The 23428-nt window shown below is 35.3% G+C and overlaps 1 protein-coding gene across 1 annotated transcript in view; it reads right to left on the bottom strand.

Moving 5' to 3' along the window:
* Window positions 1–3898: 3898 nt before the first annotated feature.
* Window positions 3899–23428, bottom strand: part of LOC149803768 (pre-mRNA splicing regulator USH1G-like) — a 33819-nt gene continuing 14289 nt past the window's right edge. Inside the window, exon 2 of the mRNA XM_089953550.1 lies at window positions 3899–7370. Within this exon, the coding sequence (XP_089809676.1) occupies window positions 6041–7370 (1330 nt within the window). The 3' untranslated portion in view covers window positions 3899–6040. The remainder of the gene's footprint in view (window positions 7371–23428) is intronic.

Below are 23428 nucleotides of genomic sequence, written 5' to 3'. Positions count from 1 at the left end.
GGCAATCTCTATATCATGAAATTTTGTTGTGAACCCGACGAAAAAGACTGTATGATGATGTATCACCAGAGAAATGTTCATCAGACCTACTCCCTTTTTATGGGACGCAATGTCTAGTATCGATACAAAAGCATGCCAAGGTTCATGAAGATATCTTGGATAAGTTCAGGAAAAATTATATAAATAAATATGTGGTCGACGGAGTGCCAATCTTACTCCGGATTTTTTTTCGGGGGCGGGGGTACTTTTTTGGAGGGGGTGTATAAATACACAGTTTGGTCTATTTCTAATTTAGCATGAAACAAATCCTAAAATAATTATAAATGCTTTCTATTTCTTTTATTTATTTATTTTCTCATGCCCGGGCAGATAGTTATACAACTATAGTGCAGCACTAGCAGTTGACAGGTTATTAAAGTAGATTTATTTAAAGGGAGGTGTGAAAATGTACTTCTAGTATCATGCTTGCAAACCTTATTGATAGTGGATAATACTGTATGGGTACACACATCTTCACTAGTCAAGGATCCGATATGTTAACCCTATCTACGCCTTGGCGGATCGATCAGATATTGGATTTCAGAGTTGCCTCCCTTAGTATGTAATGCCAACAAACCAATAACGTGTAAAATCGGTGCTTTGTACATCTGCTGTAAATGGTTGAACCATGGACTTTAAAAGGACACTCTGTAAGTTTGACATCAAAGTATGATATCGTACCTGAGGGAAGTCATTACAGGTGTATTTGAGGGAAAGGGTGTATTTGTAAAATTACGGATCGGCAGTGAAAAATTGCTTATGTACGAGTCCATTCCAGCTGTGTGCTCCCCTTCTCTCCAATCATGTAGGAACAATGTTCAAATCGTAATTAAGTTTATTTTTGGGGGATACGGTGGCATGCCGCCTCATCCAATAAAATTCACAAACCTGGAGCACCGAAATATCTTATCAATCCACCAAGGTGTAGATAGGGTTAATATATCGGAACTTTTGTTAGCAAAGATGGGGGACACAGGTGGCCGAGTGGTCTAAGGCGCTCCTCTGTACAGATCTAACCGCAAGGGTTCAAGTCTCGGCTCGGCCGACATGCATATGTAAACAAGCGTTCCAGTAACATTTGTTGTTTCTAAGTTTTTATATTTATGTATTATTTTGAAATAAATTATATGATTCCATTGGTTCAATTGACATAGTTGCGCACGGCCTGTAATTGAACAGGTCAGTGGGTTCGCGAGTAGCATCCCTTTACCCGTGTCTTGAATAATACATGCCCAATGACTTGCGAGTAGTTATTGCCAAAATTCCCCAATGCAGATCCCGTAGATTTATTTGCATTAAGAATCAAGAGAGAACAGACCTTTATTGACTTTAAGGATGCAGGGTAGATTAACACAGGGTCTCTTAAATTATGTAAATGTCAACACATAAGCTTGCGCACTAACCAAAGATAATACATAGGAAAAAATTGATTCTGTACCGATTTGGGATTGAAACATTCTTAACCAACTAAAACTTCTTGCTCAATTCTACTTCTATTTTGTCCACATGATTTCTTAGCAAATAAGAAACAGCAATATATTTCTACATTTGAATTTACTGTTGGATTGACGAAGAATTTGCAATGAATAAATAGTTCTAAGCATTTGCAACTTCTTGCTCAATCCCTGGTTTTTTAATAGTCTTGGATGTCCAAATGGCACCTATGGGCGTACATTCCATGCAATGGGGGCACACTACAGATATTAGGAACTTCTGAGAGAGTGACAAGTGTATGGTGAAGTTGTTTGCGTTTGCAACATGCACAATGGAGAGAAGGTTGGTATACCTCTATGTTACTTTCATGTACAGTAGCTGAAATTTATTTGGATATAGTACTTGTGGAAATCGTGAAAAAAATGTAGATGTACAAAACTTAACCTGAATTAGTCTAAAGTACAATATCTTTTGCAGTTATTAAAATAGGGATAACGCATTATGCCAAACCAGACAATACCAGCTTCTAAAAGTGCAGTAAATGAATTACAAAATATATCAAATGTAGAAGAAAGTTACGCTGAAGTATGATATATGGTGTTTCTGTCCGGAACTGGATTAACATCATATCTCCACAATCCTATTTGGAGATCTGAGAGACACCGATAAAATGTTGTGTTTTGCTGACCTTTGGAATTTCAGTCCACCTTCGTTTCAAGAACATCTTAGATAAAGAGGTACAAATTCTTGCAAGGGAGAGTTATCTTTAATAACGATATGTTCCAAATCCAGTTTTAAAACGTTGAAAATTGTGATTTTTGATTGGTGAACTACAAGGTCAACAGAACATGACCACTTAGTGGTGTCCATCAAATCTCCACACACGGCTGTGTATATCTGATTTTAATCCGATTACTCGTTTCCCTTATTTATTCAGATGATGTCTTTATCCAGGTTCGCAGAGCTATCATTTTCCAATGAGATCTAAGAAATCTGAAATTCTTACATGATCCTTCAATAGTCGGAGAGAAATTTATATATATATGGAGTTTTTGCGTACCTGACTCTGGTCATTCTTGTCATGATTGGAGATTGTACTTAAGATAATAATCATATGAAACCAACATGTTGACGTAGCTTTTTGAGTTTAGAATTTCATCATTAACCAAACTTTGTTTAAAATTTGATTGAATTTTCTGTTAGAATGACTCATGGCTAGGTCAAAGGTGGGGCGAATAATATAAATAGGTGCCTTATTCAATCCTGTTTTGTTCAGGCTGTGTGAATCCTATTTGATCAGAACCAACGGATGTGTTCAGATATAATTCGAGAGGAATTATTTGTCTAAATTATTCATTGGGATTACGAAGCCCTCATTAACGTCTTGACTAACACTTTATGTTGGGTTTGTTGTTTCACTGTGATACGTCAAGATATTCAAGACTATTGGTGCATCTGGACATTCAAGACTATTGTAATTCATTCGGAACATTCTGTACTTTTGGACTTATGATAGGACATTTAATGACTGTTTTTTATTTAATTCACAATGCTGAAAGTGTCTTTTGAATTTTGACTTTGAATTTCAGGGAAACAATTTGTTACATATTTTAAGACAAAGAGTCACACACAGACACACACACACACACACACACACACACACACAGATATATACTGCATTTATTATTGCATTGTGAAAATTTTAAACTGTTTTCTTTGTTACTTCCACTGAAAATATGGAAAGCTGAAGCTATAAAAATCGGATATTTCCGTTGTTTTTGTGTGTGGCTAACATGAATTCTTGTGGTTTGTCGGTTTCACGCCATTTTTCAGGACAAGAGAGGCTATACGTGGCGGACAGTATATTTGGGTGGATTAAGAACTTGGGAAAACCCAAGAAGAACCACCGACCCACAGGAATCTACTGACGAAATTTCTCAGATCTGTAACAGTGAGAGCCTTAGACCACTCGGCCACACGAGGTCCCTCGTAAAATATGAAAGATTCGGTAAGATGCCAAAATCAGTAACTTTTTAAACTTTGCGCATTGAACAGTATTCTTTAAATTCTTCATCGTAAAATAAATCAGTAAAATTATTTCGAATCCATTTCGATTATACCTTAAATTACTATAAATTTAACGATTAAGTTACTTCTGAGAACAAAATGAACATGATAGACGATTGAATTGCAACGTAATCCATTGATTTACTTTCTATGCCCAATTTTGTCTATAAAAAGGCCACTGCAGCTGAATATTAAGAGTTTTAAGTTGCCAGTCTTCAGGGTTAAAATGCTCAAATAATTAGGGATATCCACAAATACTTACAGTTGTCAAGTTTTTATTTTGTGATATGTTTGTTCATCTTTTATCTCTTCTATAAGGGAAAGTATTCTTCCATTCTCGAGATTGATTAAAAAAATGCGAAATTGTAACATTTATTTCTGTTTGAACGAGGACCAACAAATACAATTCAAATATGTATCACTGAAAATAATAATAATAATAATAATAATAATAATAATAATAATAATAATATGTGTGGTGCCCTTTCAACTTTCGTCAATTAAAAATGTTTGAGAATGAAATCTTAATGATTTAATGTACAAACTATGTCGTGCTAATTACAAACTTTAAAATTGTCTTTACAGTTTAAATTTTCTTGTCCTCATTATTTTTAAACCTATGTTTTATAACTCATTAATACAGAAGAAACAATCTATTATCATTACTTCTAATGGACCGTTAGGAGTAAACAAGCAGGCCAGACCCAAATAAAACACGTGACTTTGTCCAAAACCTCTAAACAGTAAGTGCTGCATCAAAAGCACCTTCCTATCTCAATAGTCATATGTTCCACACAGATGGACAAACCATTTTTCGCAGCATTTTCGTGGCATTAGTCTTCATATGCGCATTCGTGAATATCAGCATGAACAGACACTTATATAAAGAACAAAAGCGAACTTACAAGGGTATCTAATGAAAACCATTTGCATCGCTTTTCGGATAATGAATTGTTAGTGGCACTGTCAGTTAGAAGCTAGTGTTGGCAGACTCCTTATCAATATCTATCCTCGATCCTTTCAAATAGCAGCGACTTATTCCGGCCACGAAAAAATATGACCTTTGGTCTTCTTGAATGTCAATTTTTTGTTTATTAAAGAAGTGACAAACCTCAAAAGTCCACGCCATCTAAAATGTTTCGTCTTAAAATGTCGAAACATATATATAAACGTTTGGACAACACAAAACTTTAACCTCATATATTTGTCTTCAGAGAGGTCAGTAGCAATATATGAACATTGTATTTGTTAAACCTATAAGTTAGAGGCTGAAGAAGAATCGGGTATGTTTGAAAGCTTTGTCTGGTTTAACACTGAAGTTGTGAAGCTTCTTGAATAAAATGAGAAACCGCGAGACCTTTCTTGCGTATTAATGAAGTAATCAAAGATGCAGTCTAACAAGCAGGAGTCATTTTGGACTACATTATGCATTAAATATTTTTTTATTCTCGACATAGATGCATCATAAAATCATCGAACATGATGCCACAGTCGAACTAATTATATGTGCTTTCGATTATAGAAATTGTACACTGTATATGGCCAGATTTAAGAATGAAGCACCACAATAATTGCTTTATAAAAAAAAACAACAGTGAATGTAAGCATTCAAAAGCATTTTTGCACAAGTAAAGATCTATCATTATATGGAGCACAAATACATAAACTAACATGAATCATTCTAAAACGAAAACTTAGTTATAACTGATTACAAAATGTCACTAGTCTTCGTCTTGGATTTGTTATCATTAGGTTTTGTCGAATTGTTCTGATGTGAATGCAGATGATAACTGGTAAGTCTAAATACCTGGATGACTTTGAAATCATGTGACTTACTATGTTTGGTCATAAATATATCCCTTTTCCAATAGAAAGATAAACAGAAGTTACAACTGCTATAAAGTAACAAATAAAATAGAGAACGAAAAAGCTCTGTGTAAATAGGAACTGATAATGAATTTTGCTAACAATAGAGTTGCAAATTTTGTCATAGGCACACAGTATTATTGTTTACCTCTAAACAATGATTTAACTCGTTCCGTCTGTCTGTCTGCCTGATTGTCTACATGTCTAATTCCATTGATTATAACTGAGATAAACTGTCAGCTTTGCAGTGCTGCCCACAATCGCATCATTTTGTCTAAATGAAAGGAAATTAAAATAAATAATATATGCATAGATGTCCACGTTTCAACCCAATGGTACGTACGCTTAACCCATGTGTATAACAATGTAGCAAATAAACGAAAATAACCCATCCCATGGATTCTGATAATTCTGCAATTAATATGGAAAAACATTCCATGGTAAAAGATTTTGCTATTTGTAAGTACATAAACAACTTCAATGTAGACTAGTGACTTGTTTGGCGGGAAGATCAGTATTGTATAAAACCGTATGAACATTATCCAGAAGACACCAGGGATATGTTTGTAACTGAAACCTTCATTTGTGAATCTACAAAAAAAAAATCTGAAAACAAAACAATCGGAACCAAAATCTACAACATTGTATCTGCCATGGCGGATTTCTGTGCCAGCACTTCCTTCCGCCTATTAATAGCCTCTGTCAGCTTCCGTCGTGGACCCAGCGGCAGGCCCATTTCTGTCAAATCTTTATCGCTCAGTAATAACAGGGCCTCCATATCGACCTCAGCCTTTGCGAAAAGATGCGTGTAATGGGAAAGTCCACAGCACTCCAAAAATAACAGTGTCGGAGTAAGAATCGTCTCCTCTTCATCGTCATCGTCAAGGTTTTCTACATCCTCCGCTTTCCATGGTAAATCTTTCATACGTTCCTGCAGACTTCCAGTACTGCCAATACTGTCAGATTTTGTACTACTTGTACGTTTCACAGTTTCACCCATCTCATTGTCGCCGTTTAGTGTGCCCGAATCAATGTCATCAGAGTCAACCTCAATGGGGACCAGGAACGCTCCAGTGGAGCTAAACTTATTGAGAAACGAAATTTTTCCAAATTCTGGACGACAAAATATTCCCGCTTTCTCATCCTCGTCCTCGACTTGGGCCCCAGATCCAAAACTATCAATTCCAGAATCCAGAAGATCCGATTCGCTTTTCCAGCGACCTTTTCGACTGATGGATGATTCTGGGAATACATTTGCTAGGGCTGGTCGTGAGCCTGTGTTTTCAGCCTCTCTGTTGGTCATATAGAGAACTTGTCCATTCTTAGGAATTCCCAACCCATTTACAGATTTTAATGTTCTCTTTCCACTGGGGTCAGTTTCACTGACTCTAAACTCCATTACGGAATGTGAATCGCTATTTGACATTTTTCGCAAAATTTTTCTAGCAGCACCACCTTTCTTGGCACCTTGAGCCAAATGAGAAAAATGTTGGTTAGTTCCAAAACTTGTTTTAGACTTGGTTGTTCCACTCTTGAGGCGCAAGGTCAGCTTTTTGAAGGGCGATATTTTCGTCACATTATTGACATCTCCATTTTGTCGAACAGTTCCCTGTCCATGTTTCTCAAATCGCCTTCTTTCTTTTTCGGCCTCTTTTGCTACCTTGTCCTGCAATTTTTCATAATTTTTAGCATTCCTGTCCGCATCTTTCAATGCCTTTTCCTTTAGTGATTGTACAACTTTGGGATTTTTCGATTGCTGCATTGCCTGAGCGTTGTCTAAGAATCTTGCGATATCCTCTCTGTTGTGTGTAACTGCTAACTCGAGAGCTGTGTGGAATTCATTGTCCATCGTCCAGGGGTTGGCCCCAAAGTTAACGAGGTATGTCACGCAGTTAAGGTGTCCATTCTGGGTGGCATAATGCAATGGGGTATAACCTAGTAGGTCTTGTTTGTTTTGATCTCCTCTGGAAAAAAAAAAGAAGTAAAAATAGGTGTTCAGCACTCGATTTGTTTTCCAATGTGAAAAAGTGTTACACATTCGGTGACAATAGAGATATGGATGATAACTATTATTATTTGTTACAATTAGAATTGAAAATTCGAAAGTATAATCTCATTATTATTTATTACACTTAGGATTGCAGATTCGAAAGTAAAATCTCATTATTATTATTTGTTACAATTATGATTTGCAGATTCAAAAGTAAAGTCAGATTTGAAATTTTATGCTTTTATTGCTGTTATATATCTTAAATTTACATCATCCTTGGTTGTACTTTTTCAAATATTTCCCTCGTCATCACATGAAATAATAATAATAATAATAATAATAATAATAATAATGAGGACTTTGTATAGCGCCTAATCTTTAAAAGCTCTAAGCGCTTTACAACATTAGACAACACCTATAAAATAAAAAACATATAACAATATTGTTACAAAAACAAACACCATGAAATTAGAAAAACATTTTAAAAAATCATGAGACAATTTACCATGTTTTAGAATGTACATAGTGCCTCTATATTGTCTTGGAGTTACAAACGTGGCTGGACAGTGAGTGGTGATTTTCCCCGTCTTTATTCTGGTGTATTCTCTATTTGGTTAAACATTATATTTTAAAGACAAGGTTCATTTTAAATAGGAGAAGATTAAAACTATTGATATAATGCGCTTTCATTTTTTCTTTCGAGGGGTACCAATTTCCGTGGATTGAGTGGTTAGTCCGAACCACGAATTTAAAGACCCAACGAATATTTAACCACACGTGATGCAGAATCCACATCACTCTCATGATTTCTTACTAACGCATTTCAGACAATTAGCAATGCTTTTTGATAATTCAACTTAAGTAATGCTTAAAACACTACAATTTGCATACGTTCGCTTTATTTTTTATATATAAAAAAACGAATTATAAAGCAGTTTATATTGTTTTAATGCGCATGTATATGCATATGCACATTATCTGGTATCTCTCATTTACACTCAATGGCCAGCCTGAAAAACATTCCAGCTAATATTAACATAGTCCTAATAGATCCGGTAGCACATCTCATTTTATCCGTTCAGTTTTCATCCAAAGGAACATGAAGACCGAGATGCTAAAGCTATTCCTTAAAGCACCTGTGCTAATTAAATAAGGTATATATATATATATATATATATATATATATATATATATATATATATATATATATATATATATATATATATATATATATATATATATATATATATATATATATATATATGTGTGTGTGTGTGTGTGTGTGTGTGTGTGTGTGTGTGTTTCATTGATGTTGTCAGCCTACATTGTGTGTTTCATTGATGTTGTTAGCCTACAGTGTGTGTGTGTGTGTGTGTGTGTGTGTGTGTGTGTGTGTGTGTGTGTGCATTACTATCTGGTTATGTGAAGATACATTATACAAATGCAGTGTCCAGAACCTTCTTGGATAAAACATGTTACGTCTGATTTACATGTGCTTAAAGCATTTAATCGGCTCATTATCTGAGTTTCGAGTTAATCATCAGAGTTTTCAGTGCCATTTTTGAGAAATTATTCCATACTATACTGCTCATGTAAAAGGGGTGGGGGTAAATCGATTGTTAGGAAAATATACTACAGCGCCGCTCTGTAAAACCATGGAAATATGGGATAAAATATAATTCTTATTTTGTCAAGATTCCATATATAAAGGAATCATTAACTCGGATCTAAGAAGATTTGCTTATAGAGTCTCTAATGGGAAAATCATGTATATATTGATAACTTATCAGGTTAACGACACTATGTTTAGACGTATGTACCGGCTTTTCTTATTCCAATACGTATTGAGGTAACCGAGGTATGTAGGTTCTTTATTCCACGGCTGGATATATTTGCATACCATGTGCAGTCATAAAACTATGATCTTACCACAAGGACTAATTTTATCGCAAGATTAAACTAGTTCTAAAAATTGACAACTGTAATTAATTATCTGCAGTAAAGAAAAAAAAGTCGAAAGGATATCAAAGTTGTTTACGTTTGAGGGACTGCACTATTTGTCGCACGGAACCGACTGCCGCACGATGTTTACATCCTCATTCTGTTCAGAAATGTTGCTGGTAGAAAGAAAACTTAGTAACGAAATATAAAGAATATAGTTTACTTTTACCATGGAAATTGCTGCATAGTATCGTATGGAAACCGGTTTCGTGCTGTAATCTGCCGAAAAACGACCAAAAAAAGCGCTACTAATTATCTAGGGAAGTGGAAACCCGTCTAGGAAGGGAGGGCTATTGTTGGTTGTAAAGTAAAATGGTGGCAAAAATAATTTTTCGAGAGCTTATCCTAATAGTAAGTGAAAAACAGTTAATGTTCTATCAATGCAATTTCAAACTCTTTACAGACTTGACACAATACTGAAAGAAGTACCCATTCCTTTTAGTGTAGAATTGGAAGCATGTGCACATCACAACAAAACAAAACAACAACAACAAAGCCGTAAAAATGGCGCGGCACATATGGTTGTCTCAACAAAAAGCTTGCATCTAGGATGGGTCTATTCTGTGAGATACAGGTTCTAGCGTAGCCTATTTAAAGTTATTGAATTTTTAATATGATGGCATTTCTGAAAGGTTTACAATGGGAGTAGAATTAGTACCGTTAGTCCTGGAAATGTACGATTTCTTTCTACTTCCAAAAGTAGTGCCTCAGGTAGAGGGTTTGGAGCATTTTAGAATTAGCTATATCATTCAAAATGGTCGCAGTTGAGATATTTTTAGTATCACAAATACGTTTCAATCCTTATATTACAAAAGATGACAAAATGGCGCGCATTACAGAAAGTGTCATTAGAAGGACTTTTTTCATTACAGAAAGTGTCATTAGAAGGACCTTTGTCATTACAGGTTATACTAATATGACACGCCTAACGTTTCTCAAAGTTTTGAAGAGTTGAAAAGTGGTTAACTCTTAGACTGTACTGAACTGCTTAGACCTTTATACTAGCCATAATTTCCCGCGAAGTTTTGCATCAAATGCATTTTATACAATATTGTATCACGGGGGAAAATACGACTTTGAAAAACTGCAATTTTATCCAGCTACAAAACAAACGTCCTATATGAAGTTTTGGGGGTTAACTGTGTTACGTCCAAATTTAGTATCTGAGAGGCCGCCAGTCCATCAGCCATTGCTATGCAATTCAATGTAATCGTAGTTCGTGCCTACGTTCTGCTAGATATTATTTCTTGAAATCCCGACACTTGATATGATTGAATCGATTGTTACTTGTTGCAGTTTAATATCACTTATTTACAATTATAATGAATAATTACAGGTAACTAAACAGGTGGAGTCATAGCATAGATTTATAGCATATATTTTCATAATCTACGCTGAAGTCCAGTCGATTGAAAAACTCATTTGCAATTCATATTTCTCAAATGTTTAAGTTTCTTCATCGTTAATTTAATAAACGTTTGCATATTTTGAGTGTTCTTGTTCCGAATAGGTTTGTTATTGACTATTTATACAGCATGACCATGACTAAGAACTCCACTTTGGCGAGAAAGGAACTATTCTAACGCAAATCCAGGTACACTTAAAACAAAAAAAACTAATCCCAAATAATTCTTGAAATGAGTTATATTGATGGAAAAGGGTAACTGTCGAATATCGATAATTAAGATCAGAATGCTTCGCTGTGTTGTATTATCTCAGAGTTTTTTAAAAAGTCTAATGCGTACTTAGCCATATCGTATCAATCGTTTATATATATGCGCAAAGAGAAAATGTTGGATGTGATAGGATATTACCCTATTTAAAACAAATTCCGAGGTGAAAAGCAAACAGGAAATGTGTTTGCTTTGAGATATAAACTGTAAATCATGCGGCGATGTAAAAAAAAAATTTCCCTCGTGAACTAATCGTAAAGCCGTAATTGTTTAAACAAAGCAATATGAAATATTTACATTTCTTGTAACATATGATGCAGTATCTAATTATTTATTTTACACTCCTGCCTGGACTGACTAGGTGCCTGTTACCTATTAGCAAACCAGTCATTCCACCTTAAAATAGGTCTTAGAAAAGTAAAATTCAGCGGCTAGACTAAAACCATAGCTTGCAACCAGTAAGAGATAGTGAATCTAGACCGATACATTTCTAATGTTCTTCGCTATCAACGATTATGACCAACGTCTGTGTCATAATGTTCTGACCAACGTCTGTGTCATAATGTTCTGACCAACGTCTGTGTCATAATGTTCCTATCAGTGAGATTATTCATAGCCACAGAAACCAAGCTGATACGAGTCGGAGTACATAGGACTCACGGTACTAACTATATGGAGAATGGTAACCAATCGAAAAATGGATGAATATAAAGACCAGGGATCTCAAACTAAAAACAGCCTGAGGGTCGTACGAAGGCATTTTCGATGGCCCATGGGCCACTCCACCTTTGTTATCTCTCATGACACCTTGTGATGCCAATCATTTTGCGGGCCACATGATATGGCTTAGCGGGCCGCATGCTGCCCGCGGGCCACGTGTTTGAGACCTATGATATAGACTATGTACCAGTTCGAAGGGCAATGATTGGTATATAATAAACAGTATAATTTTAGTTAAAGAATCTTTGAGAACTAATCCTATTTCTTACTATAAAAAAATTAAGGTTCTGTTGATACAATCTTAGTCATTTAAGAGACTTGACTTAGGAAAACTCATTACTGAAATTAGCACCTGGTTCTGTAAGTGTGGAGTTGTAAAAGCATGTTTCAAATACATGTAAATCCAACGGAAAATGCGCGGTTCGTATGGTTTTCTCAACGCAAAAGCTTGCATCAAGGATGTGTTTATACAGATAAATATAGGTTTGACAAAGAGGATTTGTATTACTGAATAAGTAATATTATGATAATTTCATATGTATGTTTATTATGTTAGTTGAATTCGTACTCTGAGTCATCTAACCAAGTACCTGTCAATAAAAATATACAGGTCAATATATGAAATCAATGTCAGCAGGACTCTTTATGTCACAGATGCTCATAGTCTTTTAAGAGAATTTTTAGATAACGTTGTGCCAATATTTCCTATTTTTAGCACCAGCTGTTGAATATGAAGGCGAATCGGAATCACTTGTTCACACATGAAAGGTCTGCAAGCAAGAATACTTATAATCAATTTTTCTGTCAAATTTGGTCAAAGATTGCTCAGCAGTTCATGAGAAATCATTTAAAGCTGGGGGAAAAAATCTTCATTTAGTAATGGGGCCACATTTTGATGACGGATTGTCATCATTTATACAACGTAAAACCCTATATCCCAGGATACTTTCTGTTAAATTTGGTCAAATTTTGTTGAACGGGATTTTGAGTAGTCGTTTAAAGGTTTTTCTATTTTATGGCTAACCAGCATTATTTGCATAAATTCGAAAGTCATCTATGCCACGATGCTTGTTTTAAAATGTGTCAAATTCGATTAAGCGGTTTTGACAATAAGTCGTTAAACGGTTTGAAGTATTTCTATTTATTAACGGCGGACATATTTAATAGCAAATAGACATCATCTGTATAAATCTAAAAGCCATCTATGCAAGTATGAGTTCTGTCAAACTTTGTATAAACTCTGTTGTAGTCGTTTTAAGAATAAGTCGCTTGTGTTTTTGTCCTGTTTTTGTTAACGGAACTCATATTTTAAGGTAGATAAGCAACATTGAAAAAATAATTCAAAAACATTCATTCTGGAATGCTTTCTGTCACATATAGTAAAAGTGTGTTAAGCGAATTTTTTTTAGAAATTATTTAAAGGATTTTATGATGTTAGAAACGGTTGCCACATTGCACAACGAATCGGCATCCAATGAATAAATATGAAAGATTTGGATGAAAGAACGCTCCCTGTAAATTATGTGTAACTTGGTCACTTTGGAGAAGAAGTTATAAATACGTAATTGTGGACGGGACGGAAGAAGGGATCATAGCATTGCTAATTTTGACTTCACGGTCAAAAACCTAAAAGAATCCAAATACAAAACGATACATAATTTCATGCCGTGAACAAATTTTAACCGTTGTAAATTGTATGCTTTGTTTGGAATAAGATCCTTTAAATGTCTTGCCTACTTCTTGTCCCGCAGTACAAGGAAGGAGCAAAATATGTTCTGACAATATTTTGATTGCATCTATAATCTACATAAATCGAATCGATTTTAAGGTACTTCAGTGTTCACGCATTCACACACACGCACATGCGCAAACACACACACAAACACTGCGTAGCATAAAGACTAAGGACTTGAACGATTCAAAACTGGGTTGAGTCATGCGGATTTATTTCGTCTTCCGTGTCGGAAATATTTCTATGTCTGCCAAGTTTTAAAGCCGCCATGGAGATGATACGTATTTCTTCATTTCATTAGGTCGCGTTTCCTCGGTCACGAAGCAATGTTATCTTCTACAAAGAGTTCCAGCACGATGCCCACCGCAGTTCGTCTCTGCACTTTCAATTGGCGCTCGCACAAGACGATTTGAAAATAAACAAACGTTAGCTTTACCTCGTGGATTATTTTCTATATTTAATTTCGAATACATGAGGTCACAATAATATATAATGCTTAAATCTATATTTGAAATACTTTATTTTGTGGAACAGCCGAACACGTTTCACGCATCGCTAGAAACAGAATGGAAAATAACACACTCCGTGTGGTTCAACCGTGGTTTATTTAATAGATACAGAGATAGCTTTGAAATGAAGTTTATTGTTTGTACTTTTACTCAAAACTGCAAGTTTGGTGAGATTGGGAGATCGTTGCAAACATAGTTAAGTATTTGCATCGGAATAATATGATGACAGGGAACAATAACATGGAACTGAATTTTACAAACCCTTGAACTGCAAAGACTAGATATAGATTACTCTTGGATGCTGCCCTGCTAAAAGAGGATTGCAAGTATTGCATCTCTCTATTCCCGGCCCCGTATTCCTGAAACGTTTTAAGCAAATCTCAAACTCAAGCTCAAGAAAAGAACCCATAGATGTATTATAATTTTAATGAGAATGAAGTTAGACTCGTAGAACTTTTAGGATCTTCTAAACCTCTGTTCCTCGTGCTAAATTTTGATTTACATAGATATCTTCAACATATAAGACCTGTGATTGGTGTTTTGAGCTTATGTTAGTATTTGTTGCTTAAAATAGCTTTGAAAATACGGCGGCTGGTCTTCTTTGCTGCCGCGTAGTCTATATTTTATCAGAAACAAACAAACAAAAAACAGTCTAATTTAGATTTAATGCGGAACATGCAAGGACGGTCCGTTGGATAAACAAAGTAAAATGAAACAATTACTAGCATCCATATTCATGTAGTTTTATCAGCCCCAGATTGTTAGACTTGCCATGTGACAAAGTAATGTGACGGTTATAAAAACTATACATTTTGTATTTGAGAACCGAACTACGTAATCTATATCACTTGAGAGATAAATACCGTACATTAAGGATCCACTTGTAATCTTTCCCGTGCAAGTAGTGTTGGTTTTCAGGTAAAAGACCACTTGAGGTCTGATAGCAACTAAACAAGTCTAAACCTCCATTCCAAAATGGGCAGAGTGCGAAACATTTACTGATATCGAACCCCACACCAATTTCATTGTGACGACACTTCGTAACTTGTCCACTAAAACATTTTTTTTAGTGGACAATTTTAGTGTTATATATATATATATATATATATATATATATATATATATATATATATATATATATATATATATATATATGCAATATTACATGCCAGGTAATAGATTAGCTTTTAGAGGACAATTTTAGTGTTATATGTATGCAATATTACATGCCAGGTAAAAGATTAGCGTTGTAATAAAGATGTTCTTTCTTTCTTTTCATCTCTTTTTGGGGGTGGGGGTGGCGTGGGTGGTGTTTTCACGGCAATTTTAACATATTGGCTACATCATGCCAAGGAAATGGGAACTAAGTGGCTTTCCCAAGGAAACAGACGCCCAGGCCTGGTTTGGTCGGTTATGGCGGATTGCAGATAGCGAATAATGTGCTGATAGTGCCATTAAAAGCACAAAAACAAACAACAACAAACAAAAAAAAGACATCTTTATTGCAACTGTAACCTTCAACCTGGATTGATCAAACTATATCTAATAGAGTACCCACACTAAACTGAACCATCGATTTCAGTCATAATTATTCATAAATACCACTTTGTCTGTGTATGCCTATCATAACCATATTAAATGCCACTCGAAAAGAATATATCGCTCCAGATTGGGGTCAGACTTTATCAAGTATCGTATAAGGATACAATGCAAGTGTACGTGTTACTGAAGACAACCGTATAAGAATATTATTTTTCGAATTAAGAAAATATGATGCACTGCAACCCCATCCCACAAAATAAAAGTCCCTCGAACGGACTGACGCTATACTAGATAAACCAAATTTGAAAGGAATTTCATGGTAAAACCATTTCTTTGTTTTAACTGTCGAATGTTGAAATCATCTCAGCTATTCTTCAGCGGTAACCATATTTTCTAAATAGCTGCTGTGGTATCCATATTATACGTCAGCTTAGCACCCTTTTAATTCAGGACAAAGTAGATATCATTAGAAGTCTTTTGGCGAAAACCCATGACATAATGATTCTCAATTCAGGGGTAGAAGTGACAACTAGTCTGTTAAGACACTCGTCATGGCGGCCATTTTGGATGTATAACTGGCACCATTTTAAGACAGTCGTCATGGCGGCCATATTGGATGTATAAACTGCGCCATTTTAAGACAGTCGTCATAGCTGGCACAATTGTCATTTACGACTTACTCGGTATCATAAGAAGTATAATGGTGAAAACGCCGTGTTGATATAACGATACATTTGGAGAGGAATAGAGATAAACAATATTTTCAAGATATCATTTCCTATTCAGGATCAGATCAGTACCGTTTTTAGTTAGGAACAACTAGACATCATAAGGAGTCTTTTAGTGAAAACCTCATATTGACACGACCATCCATTCAGGAGGTTTAACGATAACGAGATTTTCAAAATGGCTCGCATGGCGGCCATATTGGACGTCTGATCGGCACCATATTCATTTACGACCAACTATATGTCACATGAATCTTTTAGTGAAAACCAAATGTTGATCTGACCATCCATTCACGAGGAGCAGCGATATGATTTTCAAGAGTGCTGATGTGGCAGCTATATTTGGGGGTCCAAACATCACCATTTTCATGAATGACCAACTAAACTATCACAAAACAGTACAAGAAAATAACTTGGATTGTTCCGTTAGAACTGCTATAGAACTGATATATGTAGTGGATTTCGTGGACTCGCACAGCGTTACCTACTGTAGTTTTATTTTTTACCTTGACTAGAGAAAATATCGAGTAAAAGTTGCAACTCATTGTAGAATTTTTGCAAGGAGATACCCAGATTTCATTATGTGCATGGGTGCTTTAACTTTGGGTGTTGCACTTGTTGGGTAGTATTTAATGGAGGTATATTCTATATCTTAGCAAAATAATTCCGAGATCTTGTCAGGCAGTCTACCTTACAAAATATATGTACCCACCACCAGGCTGACACATGGTTGGCAGCAGAGCTTCACAGCTTCAAACATGGCAACTTAGTTTTCAACTCGGCAACATCAATGGCAAAATGACAACATAGATGACAACATAGCTGCCAATATAGTAGGCAGCATAGCCTCATAGTTGGCAAAAGAGCAACATATTCGACAGGAAAGCAACATAGATGGCAAAAGAGTAATATGATTGGAAACATAACTGCCTGATCAGAGGGTGGAGCAAACACGAGATAGATTCGTTCAAAGGATGTGGATTTTGAGCTGTGTATTTTGAATTGTGAATTTAAAATTTGACAATATAAATGATTTTATGAACCACACACATCGTTTTATTAAAAGAATTTTCACATTATGGTGAATACAAAACTGCATGAGCTCTTTACGACAATGAAAGTATCGTATTATCATCGTGTGAATTATGTATATATTTATGAGAGTGCCGAGCTCTAGTTTTTGTCGTAAGATCTTGTTGTGTACGGCAATGAATAGTGTGTCCCAATTTTAAGGCTTAATAAAGTGTTCTTGTTTGCACATTTGTTTTCCTCATTATTTTCATTTTGCATTAATATTTAGATTTACATCTTCGCTAGCCAAGGTTCCGATAACCCTATCTAAACCTAGGCATATTGAGCAGATATTTCTGAGTTTCGGGTCAGTGAATTTCATTGGATGCAGCGGCAAGCCATCGCATCCAATCAAAATTAAGTTGTTCAGCTTTGAACTCTGTTCCTACGTGATCGTGAAAAGGGCAGCACACAACTTTAATGGACTGATAAATAAGCAATTTTCCATTGCCGGTCCATGTTTGCATAAATACCTTTCACTTAAATACATCTGTAATGGCTTTAATCTGGTACATGTTCTTACTTTGATGTTAAATTTACAAACCAACATTTTAAGGTAAATTGCAGCCACCGTTTTCGGCGGATGTACAATGCGCCACGCTATTGGTTAGTTGGCATTATATACTAAGGGAGGCAACACACGAAATCAAAAAGATATCACTAGGACAAAGCGCCAATATAGCTGTTCGATCCGCCAAGGTGTAGATATGGTTACCGGAACCTTTGCTAGCGAAAATGTTAGATTTACAGAGAATCTCTTACTACATTATCATGCATATTTCATTCACTCACATGGTGTTCAGTGTTTTTACTTAATTAATATCCTTTTGGTTTCAATCTTGGTACATATACTATGGGATGATGATGTATCTAAAGTTTCAAGTCAGTCCTCCACATAGTTTATGAGAAATAGCGATAACATATTTGCTAACGGACGAAAGAAAGACGACGGACAATATACCATCCCATGAGCTCTTTTAGTATATAACCAGCAGAGCTAAATAAAATAATCCAAGAACGCTCTAATATTTTTTGGTTGTGGAACTTTCAATTTTACACAGTAGCACCATTATTTCCCGACGTCTTTTTCTTTAAAACGGGAAAGACATGTTATAATCAAGTTTCAGAAGAAGCGTACCATTAGATGACCATTTTTAGTACATTCATCACGTAGAAAGAATATTAATATTTGTTAAGAAAACTCTACATGCAAATCTTCTGGGCATGCTCTGAAAGGACGATTGGTGAGAGCCGGGAAATATCCCCATGTCTGATTCTAAATTAAAGTCACATTCGTCTGGAATAGGATCAATATAGGACACTGCTTTCCGGAGGCATAAGCAAACTGAATCAATTGTTAAATCAGTTTAGCAAGCATGAAGACCTTAATCGTGGTGCAGACCAATACCTGACAGGTGATTTTAGTAGGGCGCTTTACAAGGCGTATTACGACTGATCGGTTTTTACTTTCCCCCTGTTATCACGGTCAAGATTCCCCAGGCATTCTATCAAAATGGTTGGTATATATTCGATACTTAATCTCCCCTATTCTTATTTTGTATCAGTCACCTCCCCACAACGATCATGTTTCTGGTGATACAAATATGCGACGTTTTTCTTTACACCTTGCATGCAAACCTAACGATAAGCTATCAAACGAGTTTATAGAATAGTCTGTGTTGATCTTAAAACATAAAATTCTTCCTGCGCTTCAGGCAAATTGGTGTGTGGCAGTCTGACCAGAAACTCTTATCTACACCAGATTCGAACCAAATAAATATGAGTTAACAATAGATAGAAAGGTTATGGGTTGCTATTCCAGAACTTTCTGAGGGTTCTAATGGCTGATTAGTAATGCCAGGTTTCTCGTATACTGTTCTGGATTAAGAAGTAAGCAAGGACCTAAATGAATGAATTATCTTTATTGAAAATTTGTATTCTGGAACGCAGGGGGACTGGTATGCTGATCAATAACTACACAATGCACTTGTCTGCAGTATTTTGCAAGATAAACATTGACAGGCTGTCGTTTCCAGCGGGAATCTTTCATTATGCCCGGGAGAACTAGTATTGCTAGATTAATGCAGAGCCTCTAATAACTTTAATATATTGACTTTGTAGCAATATGAGCAATATAGCCAAACGACATCAGAACAGGTGGGAAATAAGGATAGTTCTCTATGATTCAATTTAGCTCCATTTTGTTGAAAATGATTAAAATCTTCAACTATATGGAAGCAAAAGAGAAACGGAAAAAAATACAGTATTCGCCTACACTCGAAACTCATTGTAACACCACCCCAGATTTTAAAAACAGAAACCATCCATGATATAAAAAGTGCCCAAAATTTAGTTATTTCATTCATAAATTTATTTTCTGACTTGATGGTCGCTAGGAGGCCCATAAAATTGACATCTTTTTCGTGCTTGAAATCAATTGCTGTAACTGATCAAACTATTGTGTCCTTTTTCAGTTTCTGGAGCAGTCCATTTTCAGTAAAAGCTGCGTCGTCTGCACCCAATATTTACAATGTCTAGTTTTAATATTTCTGTATCAAACCTTTAAAAATGAACACAATAACAAGGTGAGAGTTTTACATAGATGTGTTTTAAGGGATGTAACACACAAAGTTACGGAAATTTACTAAATTATTAGGGCTTAGTGAATATATTATATCTGTTGTCTGAAAATATAGGCTCGCCCAAGAAAATATGGCGACAGTGATAGTAAAAAAACAACAACTCCCGTTTGGTTTGAAACGCGATTAGGGTGACAGTGTTAGAGATTCCTTTTCGTTCCTTAAGTTTCATTCCTTAATCTCTAAAGTTATAGAGTGTCAAGAAAGCGATGGAAAATTTAAAATATTAATCCATGGCCTTGACCTTGAAGATAAGGACACCAGTATAGTATATGAAACACCTTTGAATAAGTACCGCCCCTTAATTGAGATATGACCTTCACCCTGAAGACTGAGCCATTTATATTACATCGTCTGGTGATGATAAATAAGCATAAGACGTTCCTTCTCTTAATCTCAATAGATCCTGAAGATACAGAAGAGAACGAAAAGTGCTATGCGACATTGATTCTAATGATAATGTACCAATTGTCATGCCTGAATTTTAAACGACTTGAAAGCTATTGAAAATTACAGGGCAGAATGGAAAGTATGAAGGAATTTTAAATGCAGAGCAGTGACCTTGATCCTGAAGATAGAACTATCAATACGATATGTCACCCACATTCTAGCGATGGTGTATATATGTATCAAGTTCCCGCCCCTGAATTTCAGAATTGTTCCAAAGTACAGAGCGGTAAGAACAGTACGTCGAAAACCTTTTGAACCATAACATTCAGTTTAAAGAAAGAACTCACAAGTCCATTCATAACAATAGTTTCTAGAAAGAACTCACAAGTCCATTCATAACAACTGTTTCTAGAAACGATATACAAATATCTCAAGTTCTATAACTTCATTTAAAAAGGAAAAACTTGACAGCATTCTGAAAATTATGGCAGAAAACTTGAAATACTTGTCATGACCGTTACTTTGAAGATACTTGTTCCAATGGGGTATGCGACACACCTTCTAATCACAATATTTAAGTATGTCAAAATATGCCCGTTAATCTCAAATGGCTTATAAGTTACAAAGCCTAAATTTAAGTGTGAAGGAAAACATAATCGTAAGCAGTGATCACCTTGAAATTAAAGACAGGAATCTAAATGTGGTACCCAACAACCTTCTGATTATGATATATATGTATATAAAATGTCACGCTCTATTTTAAACCGGCTTGAAAGTTATCGGTCGGAAGCAAAAGTGAGGAGAAACAAATAACCCAGAAAGGGAGAGGCTGACGGATGAAATGACCCTCAGGCTGACTAAGACGCGATCAATATGTAAAAATAATTATGTGATAGTCTGCTTCCATGCTATGGAGGGGTATTACCACCATAATTATGTGCATGTGTTTTCTATTAATATATGTTGTATATTCTTTACTGAATTATTCTATTTTTCCATTTTCTATGTATGTAAGATGTACCTTCAAGATTGAATCGTTACATCTGCCAATACTTCTTACATAATTTGATATGCGAAATATTGAATACTACAAATTTCCTATCTTTACAAACGTCAATATTCTACGATGCAATATTCCTTTTCTAAGTCTCCTCGTTGCATTCTGACAGTTTATTTGATTAATCACCATAACAGTAAAAAAATACATCACATTCTAAAAGCTGTAATGTAGCACAGTGAAAGTTACAGCTAAGATGTTAGCATAATGCAAGTTGGAATATCGTAATCAGTGCCACCTGCCGTCATAATGGGACATTACTGTGTCAAGCTATGATAAAATAATTTAATGTCTTGACATCCGATGCTTTTACGAAAGGCTAGAAAAATTCTAGGACACATATTAATAGCGTGATGCCTGAGCCGATTATTATAAACTTTCACTCGTAGTGATCCATCCTTTTTCAAGTCTGAAGCTGGGTAAAAAAAAAGTAATTCAAAATGGATGGTTGTTCAGCAAGAGAACACCTACCATTGCGAATGCGTGCACCACATATGAACGCTACGATTATGTGTGATACTGGAATACAACACTTGCGTCATTTTAACCCATAAGTGTATGTTGTGTTTCATATATTTATTCTATTTTAAGAAATTGGTGTAGTAGAACAGGTCCCAATGCTAGTAATTCCGTTGTATTTCATATATAGAGTCACAGTACAGTTCCAAAGGCGTTTGACATTAGATAGTGTCTAAGTTTTATTTATTATTTTGTCTTCTGGATCTTACCAACTTTACAATAAACACTTGAACGGTCATCTGTAATCTTTGCTTCGCAACGGTATAGTGACACGAGCAACCTTAAAAAATGTTGCTTTTGGCGTTGTTTTTCTTCTTCTGGAAAATAATGCAGGGAGTATATTTCCTTTTCATAGCTCATGCAATGCATACGACAACTTTTTTTGGGTTATAGTACAATGTTCACCGTGTAAACAATGTATCGCTTGAGAGAAAGCAAAGGCGAGCGGAAGTTTACTGGGATTCAAATCCTATTTGCGGTCTATAAATGTGCATCGAAACAGCAGCTGGAAATGATGCACGATAATGACAAATGGGACCTGGAGATTACATTCAATGCAAACGAGACACCTCGTGTAAACTTCTTTCCCCATTTCTCTCTGAGAATTTTACCTAAATCACCTAGATTTTAGAACTGACCCCAAGAGGAATGTGAATCCAACATCACTGAAACCGCCTTTCTCAAAGAAAACTATTCTCAAGTTTACTTCCATTAATGTGTTTGTTTTGACCTTTTAACTAACATTTCCAGAATTTCATAACTTTATTCAACCCCAAAATATAAGAATATAAAGAAATTGTATAAATAAAACTCTTGGACTTGTTGGAAGTGACCTTTGTCAATATGTTCTTATGTTCAATGACCTCTACAAATATGTTCCGATGTTAAATGGTTCATCCAGTGACTTAGTATGGCTAGTTATTACAAAACCTTAAGTATAAAAAAATACCGTTTGCGGTACTGTTTGGTGTATCATGATATAGTTCTGTCGTCTCCATTCAACATAATATTATCATGTTTTGTTTTCTTGAGAGATTTTAATTCGGGGACTGTTGAATCTTGCGATGTTACCACACGTGACTTAAACCTTTGCAATTCACTGAATATTTAATGTACTTTTACATAATCTTCAGAAATTTAGATCTGATTTGCTACAAACTCAAAAAAATTAGAAATAACATGGATTAAAAAAATCAATAATTTTGTACAATGGTTACTAGATTTATATAAATCCTGTCACATCTGTACATCTAATTGTGGAGCATGAAATCTGTAGGATGGTTTGCATATAAGGACAATAGTACAGTTGGCTATTTTTTTGTACCACCAGTTCTGTTCAGTAACATAAATGATTTTCAAATTCTTAATTTTGATCAAATACTTATGGCCAATCACCTACGTAGGTGCCAAAATATTAACGTAATTCTTGACCAAAAATGAAACAAAAGTTT

This window comes from Sinohyriopsis cumingii, chromosome 3, assembly GCF_028554795.1.
Source record: "Sinohyriopsis cumingii isolate HCF-2022 chromosome 3, ASM2855479v2, whole genome shotgun sequence".
Classification (NCBI taxonomy): domain Eukaryota; kingdom Metazoa; phylum Mollusca; class Bivalvia; order Unionida; family Unionidae; genus Sinohyriopsis; species Sinohyriopsis cumingii.
Note: the sequence above shows the minus strand (reverse complement) of the source record. Positions and strands in the feature narration are given on the sequence as shown.